Source organism: Rissa tridactyla, chromosome 7, assembly GCF_028500815.1.
Source record: "Rissa tridactyla isolate bRisTri1 chromosome 7, bRisTri1.patW.cur.20221130, whole genome shotgun sequence".
In the NCBI taxonomy this organism is placed as follows: domain Eukaryota; kingdom Metazoa; phylum Chordata; class Aves; order Charadriiformes; family Laridae; genus Rissa; species Rissa tridactyla.
Window position 1 is genome coordinate 51,343,395 of NC_071472.1, and position 9,688 is coordinate 51,353,082.

The 9,688-nt window shown below is 39.3% G+C and overlaps 1 protein-coding gene across 1 annotated transcript in view; it reads left to right on the forward strand.

Annotated features, from left to right (window-relative positions):
* The window catches only part of TEX14 (testis expressed 14, intercellular bridge forming factor), a 35,828-nt gene extending 26,620 nt beyond the window's left edge, over positions 1-9,208 (forward strand). The window contains exons 23-31 of the mRNA XM_054210030.1: positions 409-599; positions 2,184-2,235; positions 2,728-2,799; positions 3,616-3,693; positions 5,177-5,294; positions 5,490-5,585; positions 6,556-6,629; positions 7,964-8,027; positions 8,216-9,208. Coding sequence (XP_054066005.1) covers positions 409-599; positions 2,184-2,235; positions 2,728-2,799; positions 3,616-3,693; positions 5,177-5,294; positions 5,490-5,585; positions 6,556-6,629; positions 7,964-8,027; positions 8,216-8,249 — 779 coding nt within the window. The 3' untranslated portion in view covers positions 8,250-9,208. The remainder of the gene's footprint in view (positions 1-408; positions 600-2,183; positions 2,236-2,727; positions 2,800-3,615; positions 3,694-5,176; positions 5,295-5,489; positions 5,586-6,555; positions 6,630-7,963; positions 8,028-8,215) is intronic.
* Positions 9,209-9,688: the final 480 nt, after the last annotated feature.

Sequence of the window (9,688 nt, forward strand, 5' to 3'; positions counted from 1 at the left end):
GTAGATTTTAGCATTTTAAAGACAGATATTGTAATAAGCTTAGTAACGTAATAAGCAGTATGTTTTGGGTGTTGATAAAGTGAACTTAACGTTTGTTGAACTTAAGTGTTGTTTAAGAGCAATGAATTATCATTTGCTTTCTACTTTCATTAATTTGGTGTAATACAGTGGTCGAAATTTCTCAGTTGGTAAATTTTTGTATAAATAATGTCTGAAGTGGAACTTCTAGGTAATCGGTTTGGACTTCTATTTAGAGATCATTTATGGACAATAATTTCTTAGAGTTTCCTGTGCTGGTGCCTGTTCAAGTACAAGAAACCTTTTTCTGCTTCCATTGAAATGTCACCGAGATCCAAAATAATTTTCCAGCTTTGCTATCATCTTTTTTATTTTTTTTTTTAATTCTAGAAGAAAAAATTCCAATGGCCTTTGGGAAATCCAAAGACTGCCGTGAAGTAGCTTCAGATTCTTCCTTTTGCGATTCTCAAGAGACCTCCTCTGCAGTGTCCAGGACATTCACTACAGCCTATGAAGAGGGAAAGAGCACTGCAATTCCCTCAGTTGCTTCAGGATTTTGCTCATCTGAACTGAATGAGCCTGTAAGTCTAGAAAATTTATGCCAGCTATTCTTTAAAATATTGTTTTAAAATACTTTTCCTTAAATGCAAAATGAGAAGCACAAAAATACTTCTAGGTCTTTGTGAGTATTTTGGAATCCTGGATCTGTTGACATAATGACAAAGGCTGTGATTGATTTCAAAGCAGTCAGTGTGCGCCACTGATTACAACAAAAAGTTGGCTTCCCCTTACACCTAATTGTATGTAAATATTGACCACATCAAAGTGACCTTGTGTGCCCTACATCCCTTCCCTGGCTGTAAAGAGTTGCCGTTTCCCAGTGTTTGATCTGGTAATCTTGGAACATCAAAGTGGTAAGTATCTGCAAAAGGGTTGGGTAGAAAAGATATGTTTTCGTTGGGAGAGGGAAAGTCGATCAGTTGGCCTTCTGGTGAGGCAGCAGCAGGCTGCTTATCTGAACCACTCTGAATTCCCAAGTGATTTGTGAACTATGTGGAAGTGGGGTTTAAACTGAATGAAAAGAAATACATCTGCATGTGTGTTCAAGTATGTAAGTTTCCTTGTGAAACTGAACAATTCTCAAAACTCAGTGGGGGAAGATAAATGAGTATGTAGATGAGTGGTTCCTTGAGGAAGAAAACCAAAGTGGAAGTCTCCATCTTGTACTTCGGGGAAGCACGTAAATGTTCAGAAAGCCCTTGTATTAGCAGATTAAGTTTGCCCTTTTTATGCGCAGACGTGGCATAATGCTATCACCTTTGTTGTATCAAAAAATCCTCTCTCTTTCCAAGGTCACTGTAGTGATTTCCAGTAATCTTTTTGAAATTGAAGGTGTTCTGGAGCCACAGCATTATCTTAACTGTCTTTTCAGACAGTTACATATAAAATAGTTGCCTTTATGCCTTTTTTATTGTTATTCAATGATGGGGTTATCATTTAAAGATTAAATTAGAGTTTGTTCAACCAGAACAGTAGCGACTGCATTCGTTGTCATCAGGTGGGGGCTGTGTCTTTCTGCTTGCGTAGCAGACAGTTGGAATTCACTGAGCCCATTAACAGTGCTGTGCTGCCTTGGCTGGCTCTATGGAGATATTTGGTTCTTTTGCTTTCTTGTCTAAAATACTCTGCATCAAGTACCTGTTTCCATTTTCAGGACAGTGAGGATTTGCCTGCGATGGCAAATTCTTGATTTTGGAGGGCTCTTTTGGTGAATAGGTGTGCCTGGCTTTAATAATTTAAGATTCAAAGCAGAGAATGGGAACTTGAGAGATGATGGAACTGTCCTTTCAGAGAATTCCCATCCAGTTGTCCGTACGGTGTTGAAATGGGTCAGGATTATGTAGCTGACAGTATCTTACGGCCAGCTAAAAGATGAGTGCACAGCAGCCTAAGCACAATTTTTGACAGATCTGGCTTACCTGGATGCTACCTCTGTTTTCATATTCTGAGCTGATCGAAGAGCTTATTTTAAAATGTAATGGTCAACTAAGGCTTTAATTAAGGCCTTACCTGATTTTGGATTTCGTATGTTGAAGGGGAGGACTGAAGACCAGCAGTTCTTCAATTTACCTTTCTTGTGTTTCATTATGTACGATCTTACACAGGATGGGTTGCCAGTCGTTGCTTCATCCTTGAGAAGCACCAGGAAGGCATCTGGTAAGTCTTTTAACCCAGTCCCAGACCAAATAGAATGATCAATAAATGGAGAAACAGATGTGAAAAGAAATTTGGCAGTTTTACTTCTCATTTCTTTCTTTTTTTTTTTTAATCCTTTTTCCTCTTGGGCATCTCTTTTTATGGGAAGGAATAGCTTTGCACACAACTGTGTATTGCTAGTGGTAATTAGGTTATGGGTTTTGTGTTTGCACCTGCAGACTAAACTCTGACCTCTAATCAACCTACATTGAAGTGTAAATATTACTGGCCTAAAATTTGCAATAGAGGACTGAGAACTGAATGTACAAGTCTAGCTCTAAATGGTTTATCCATTATGAACTTATTTAAGGATATTTGATAAAATGTGAATGAGCTCATGCAGGTTGATAAATGAAATATGTCAGCAAGATGCTGTCATAATGTAAGCCTATATCGCAGTTATTAAGGATTAATCACTGCTAATTAACTAGACTTTTTTTTTTTCTATCTCAGCACTCTCGCAGGCATCTAACCGCTTCATTGATGAGCTGCCTCCACCAGCCCAAGAGCTGCTGGATGAAATTGGTAAGAGGCACTTCACCCAAAATGATATGAGGCTTGCCAGCTGTCTTCAATCAGGATTTCTCCCAAATCATTCACTACTAAAATACACAAGAGCTTCCAAATTAGTTGCAGTCAAGTCAGTGATTAGGAAGTTAGGCATCAACAGCTTAAATAACTGGCAGTTATTTAAGTTAGTCCTTGAAGTTTCTGCGTTTCATGTAATGGTTAGTTGCTGATGATGACAGCAGCTAGTCTATTGTGTGCAGATGTAATTTAACACTGAGATGAATTTTGTGTAGACTGAATTTTTGAAAGGTGTCCTGGAGCAATGCGTGTTCTCCATTAAAACGAATGCAAGCCGGGCAGCTGCACCCCTCAGGTGTTTTTGTGGAGCTTTGTGTCAGTGATTTACATTTGCTTTTGTAATCACATACATCTTCAGACAGAACACAGTGTAAATATTCTGCATTAATTTTACTGGTGTGTGTTACAGAAAATTTCCTTTGGTTATTGGGCTATAAACTCTTCCTAAACTAACACCAGACACAGGGATAATAAAATGTATACAGGTCCTATGCTCTTTTAGAAATGAGGCACCCAGACATGTTCCAATATTTTTATTTCCTCATTCACCAAAATAAGGACATATGGAGACCAGCGTCAAGTGAATAAATAATGATCAAAGATGATTTGTAAGATTAATATATGAACTAATTATACATTATCTAAAGGTTTTCATCGAAGTTTGTATGGATAAGTAATATGGTAATGCAGATTGTATAGAGTCAGTTTAGAAAGAATATTTACCTCAGTAAGGAAATATGCTGTTTTTAACAGAATATTTAAAGCATCAAGATTCCATCGCTCCAGACTTTAAAGAGGAGGGATTGTATGACTGCAGAGTGCAAATAAATGGTTAGTTGATAATAGTCCTAATGTAGAGATTACAAATAGAAAATTACTTTTGCATTGCTGCAGAATTACTCTACATACTTGTCACTGTATGTTCAGCTGTACAATAAACTTCAGTTTTTTGCTACTTTTGGTATTTGTGGTTCAGCAGGAATTTGAGAGGATTCTCCCTTTCTTGGTAAGGTTACAGGCAGTGTTTTTGCAAACAGTACCTCCTCCACCAGTGTTTGCTGGCCTTCTCTCTGCATTCACTTTTCAAAGTCTGAACTATCGGAATTAATCTTCTATTATGCCACTGTAACGTATGCTGTGTTCAAACCTAAGAGATGAAGCCCACAAAAGTGTAGATGGTGGGCAGCTGACGTAAAATAGAGCTGAAGTTTCCGTTCTGGGAGGGCGGTTCAGTTGAGAAAGTGGCCAGTGCACACTGACTGCTTGTGTTTCTCATTCACCATAATGAACTACTGCCTCTGATCTCGCGGTCTATGAAAATACCATCCATTGGGGTACTCAATAGTTTATTTCCTGTTCTGTTACAAAGATACCAAAGATAGCAGTAGTGAAGCTTTGTGCTTCTGAAACTGCAAACAGTAATAAGTGGGAATAATTTTTAGATGTACAGCAAGTAATGTCAGAGGAGCAGAAAACCTAAATTTTTATAGGCTCTGCATTTGCTTCCAATGAGTCAGAAAGTGAAGAGCAGTTAAAAAAGAAAAGACCAAAAAAAAAAGGCAGAACATGAGTTATTCTGTAAAAAAGCTAAATAGCATAGTCACTTGAGAATGATACTGGCACTTGTTTGTGTTATCCTACAGCTTTGTTAGATCTTTTCCCATTTAAAATTGTTACCCAAAGGATAGAAGCTACTGTGACTTTATTCATAGGAGTATCTTGTTTTTAGGTGGTAAGGGATGCAGCAGCCTGTATTGCTTGCTGTTCAATCACTGTGGTTTTGTTGTATTTGCATAAAGTACAGCTATTTCAGACTCCATTTTTGTGACAGCCTACTGCTTCCTGCTTATCATAGCTTAGCAGAAGGTGGCTGAATATATTCACATGCTGTAGGGAACAGAACTTACTGAGATAAGTCTTGGGGGGGATATCATTGGATTTTGCTAAGTAGGGTAACAAAGCTAACATCCACAGGTTTTCTTTTGATTTTTCTCCCATATCTGGGATTGTAAGGGGAAAGATTAAAGATTAATTTCCACATGCATTTTTCATTTTAGTATGAAGCAAAATGTTCAGTCCTGTGAATCTAAAAATGTGTTACAGTAAAATATTTATCTAGGTCTTGCTACTGGCCACCTTTGACTGTAGATAATGTGGATTTGCTTAACTGGTGGAGAAACAGATTACTGAGGACAGTGTAATTGAGAGTGGACAACTGGAAGTTTCCCAAGTGCAGTAAATAAAAAAAAATTTAATTTCTTTATTATCTTCCTTCATACTCTTAACATAAAAGTCTTTCTGTTTATGTGAATAGTTCCCGATGAAATTAACATGGAAGACAGAGAGTCAGAAAAAGAATTTGAGAGAAATGAGAAGAGAAAAGATATTTTATGGACTAAGGAGTCATTTAATCTAGCAGAGGAAACAGAAAGGTATGAAAAAGGGATGATAAGGCATGTTTGGCTTTGAGTTAAAAGATTTAGAATAATGGTTCCAGTATAATTTAACAAGATTCAATGTTTTCAGTAAGCCAGCTTTTTTAAGAACCCGGATAATTATGACTGTTTTCTTTTAAAATGTGTAGTATTAAACTTGCCAGCATCCATTTTAAATCTTTTATTTGACAGGGCTCACTCTACTCTTGATGATATCTTAGAAAGAATGCTCCGTGCAGTGCCTGGAGATGAGGAGATCCAAGAACAACCTCAGGGACACACTCTTGGGTTAGCTGATACTTTGTTCATAAGTTTATTTTGTTTATGTTCTGTGTACAGACCTATGCAGGGCTTTTCAGAAAATGTGCTGTCACTCTTTAGGCAGTCGTGTGTCAGGGAACTTGCCTGGAGACATCCATCTGAACTCTTCGTACTAAATGGAGAGGGAAATGTATGTTTTGTTAATGTCATTTCCTGTAGGTTGAAAGCAAATACTTCAATAGGCTTGGAAGGCAGTCCACAGAAATCAGAGGTAATCTGACAGAATGGTGGATTTTTTGGGATAGAGAAGAATGTACATTAAGAGAACAGAATCATGAAAGCTCTTTAGAAAACACTTTAAAGTAGAATTTGGGAAGATGGTTATACTGTCATGGCAGTATAGGAGGAAATGAAGAAAGTGGCAGAAGTCATATGTATACATCACTTTAAGGAAAAGATTCATAGTCCAAATAACTTTTTTCCTCTTGGAACCAAAGATCAGAGTGTAGTAACTCTGAACAACTCCACAGTAAATGCCAGTGAGTAGTCGTAAGTCATTCCTAACATATATCTTACTAAGGAGCACAAGATATTCTTGTATTTGGCATTGGGATTTTTTTTTTTTTAATTGAACACAGAAGACAAATGTCCTTATAACCAGGAGGATCTTGCCAACAGGGCGGACTGATTTCTGCAATTTATATACTGCCATGTTCATAAATGGCTCGATCCAAAGTCCATTCACACTTGCAGTCAGACTCCGTTTACTTAATGTTATTTTGTAAGGAATCATTGGATCTGTGTTTGGATGTAAAACTGCAGCACATCTAGTCTTGGTGGGGAGAGGCACTTTGGGGATTGGAGGGGGCAGATGCCCATTATAGATCAGGGAAAAAATAAAAAGGCATCTAGTATCTCCAGAGGCTTCTGGTTTAGTGCTCTGTATTCATCCTATCTAAAAGAAAACAGTTGATGATACACAAAACTGTCATTCAAGGGCTGCGAGCCTGCAAGGTCCAGAAGATGCTGGAAGGAAGAAGGGAACAGAGGAAGACGGAGCCGGGGCCAGAGGTAGAGCACCAAAAAGCCGTGCAGGGAGTTCAGAACATCCTCTTCGTCTGTAGAGCTACTGGATGCTGTGCTGGGCAGTGTCACATTTATTATGTTGTTAGCACTGAATTTGTTGAGCTTGCACAGACTAGTTTTTTTTGCTTTTCTTGATTATTTTCTGGGTACTGTTTATACCCTATGATTTTAAAGCAGAGGAAGCTGCTCTAGGCTTAAACTCTCCAGAGACACTTGAAAACGTTCTTATTTTTTTGGTCAGTTGGGACTGACGGCGTTGCGGACCGTTTGCTGGGGTTGTAGAGTGCAGTTTCCTCCACTGACTGGAAAGCACTGAAAGAAAACTGATAATTCTGCACCTGTGTCCTGTTCAGTGCTCAGCCTCTCTGGCTGAGGCACCTCAGTGCCTCACACTGTAAGGACTTCGGTTCTTATCAGTATGGTTTCGTTTGTACCTGCCATGTATATGCTAATGCCATCAGATCCCTTAGACATCTGCCTCTTCGTCTTTTCTCCCCTGGCTTTCCTCTAATAGAAACTAGAAGTAAGGAGGAAGACACAAGATAAAATAAAAGTGTTTCCTCTGTTCTGTAAGTCCAAATCTCCATTAGGAACTGTCAAAGCTGACTGATATTCTGCAGCTAACGTAAAAGGTTGCCATTTTCAATATTTCTCAATTAAAGATGTTTCTTGTTACAGGGAAGGGGCTGACATACTTGCAGTAACTTAATGTGCATTTAGTGCTATGCAAAAAATATAAAAGGACTGCCTTTTGTCTGGAAAGAAAAAGGCAGTGGCCTTTTTGTTTTCAGAGAGAATTTTTGATTTTTCGATGAATAGCACAAAATGACCTAAAGGAAGCTGATCTTCAGTGTTACAGGCATCTAACACCTCTCCAGCAGTCAGCTCCACAGCACGTGTTTCACTTTCCAGTTAGACACCCAAAGTTTGAAATGTCCCAAATCCCTTGTTACATTTGGAAAAGTTGATGGTAATTTTTCAACCTAGAGATCTGGAGGTAACGTCGTTATTATTTGCACAGCATTAGCGTATGCGACCCTGTTGTCTGTCAGACTTCTAGAACAAATGAGCTAGTAGGGATGGGGCTTCGGGTTTTGAAAACAGAATGATTTCTGCTCCCAAAGAGGGTCCTGCGTAATGCACCCGGCAGCAGCCCAGCTCGGCTGGTCTCTGCTTACAAGTGCAGCTTAATGGATCTAGCAGAGAGCTCTGTAGCGCTTGGTGCAGCGCGTGCTGACAACACCCGAGCTTTCTCTTTGAAGTGTTGTGTGGCTCTGTATGTTCTTCTTAGTTCTGAGCTGAATTTACATGTTTTTTAGACACTCATCCTGAAGATCAGGAATTCCACTTCCAGAGAGAGCTGTCTTCATCTTCACCATTCAGGTGAGCCTCTCTGTGAATTACATCGGGCTTTTGGCAGAAATTGGTGTATTCTCTGGCTGCATGAGGTATATTCTTGGTTTCCATCCCCAGGAGGCAAGAGGGGCAATATGAAATCCTATCCCCTTCAACTTGTAGTTTGATATAAGAAAAAAAATAAGTGTGTACTTCTTTTTTTTTATTTCCTGCAGGATCATTGTTTTGGATCAGAGCTCTCCTACGTGATTAAAATGGATAGTGCATACGTTCTGATAGATCAATTTACTGCTGCTCGTACAGTATACAGCTGTGAATTGCAGCCCCTCCCAGCCACATAAGTGATTGTAAAGCTATGCCTGCCTTTAACTGCAACAGCAACTTTAGAAGAAAATCTAATGCTCTACTTTATAACACGGTTTGTTCTGGTTTTACGCCATCATTGCATGTAAAGGCAGTATCAGTAATATCGCAGGACCAAACTCTTTTCTGAATATTACGTCTTTATGAAGCTGGCTGTGTGGTGAGGGTTTTTCCTGCACACTCATGCTTTCATAAGCAAAAGAATTTCTTGCTCTGTTGCGTTATGTTTCAGTTTTCAATATTACAGACAAAATGACTGTAATTCTGTGGACTGCTGTTCCTGCTCAGGCACTTGTTAAATTTTTCCGTGCTGGAGTGTGGAGCACTGTTACAGCCCATGGAGTGTGTGTTTTTCCTTGCTCGTTAAATTTAACAAGGTAATTTCTTGTTTTCTCTTTTCTTAGTGCTTTTGTGATGTAGTCTTGAACTGATTTGACTGATTAAGGGGATTAATTGCTGTGCAAAAAGCTAATGAGAAAAAGGCAACGTTCTCCAGAGATTGCAAGCATAGCAATACATTCCGTGCCAGCATTAGACAAGAATACGAGAAAATCTGTTTAGTATTGTGAAGATACTTGTTTAATTAAACCACGCTTTTGGTAGGCTCATCCAAAAAACCCTCCCTGGATATAATTGAGGTTTGGTTCAGAATTGCAATGGGCACAGCGACCTCATGTTTAACTTGTCTTGTGATAAACGCTGTTCAGGTGCAGGAGGTGTGAAGATTGTCCTTGTCCCTTTCTAACAGACGCTGGGATTGTAGCTGCTTTCCCCTGGGCACACCACGTTCCTCTTTAGGTGGGGAAGTCTGCCTGTCTGTAACTGTTAGTTAATTTGGTTTAACAATACTAATAAAAGTTTCCAAGGTTATTACGCTGCCATGTGGTAGTTTTTCTGGGCTTTGGGTGGCGTTTTTGGTTTTTTTGTTTGTTTGTTTTACTTGTTATTAACTATATTCCCCATCATCAGACTATGTACACAACTAGGTGCTGATGGAGCTGCTCCAGGGAAGATGCTGCAAACTGGCAGACCTGGGGGAGCTTTCTTCAGAAGAGATCAAGAAAAAATAAAAATCTTTCTTCCGTTTAGTCATGTTGTGGTGGTGACAAGGCGGAAGCGCCAGCAGCAGGAGGCTGCAGTTTGAGTTCTGCGCCTGAGGTTACCAGCAGCGCCAGTACACGGGACTTGTGCGCGTTACACAGTTCTGTCTAGGCATCGGTTTAATATTTTCTAACCTGGGCTTGTATCAAACTACAGGTTTTCTCTGTGCAAGTTCTGTATCCTTGCCGCAGGCAGAAGAACTTTATATTCTTGATCGGAGCTGC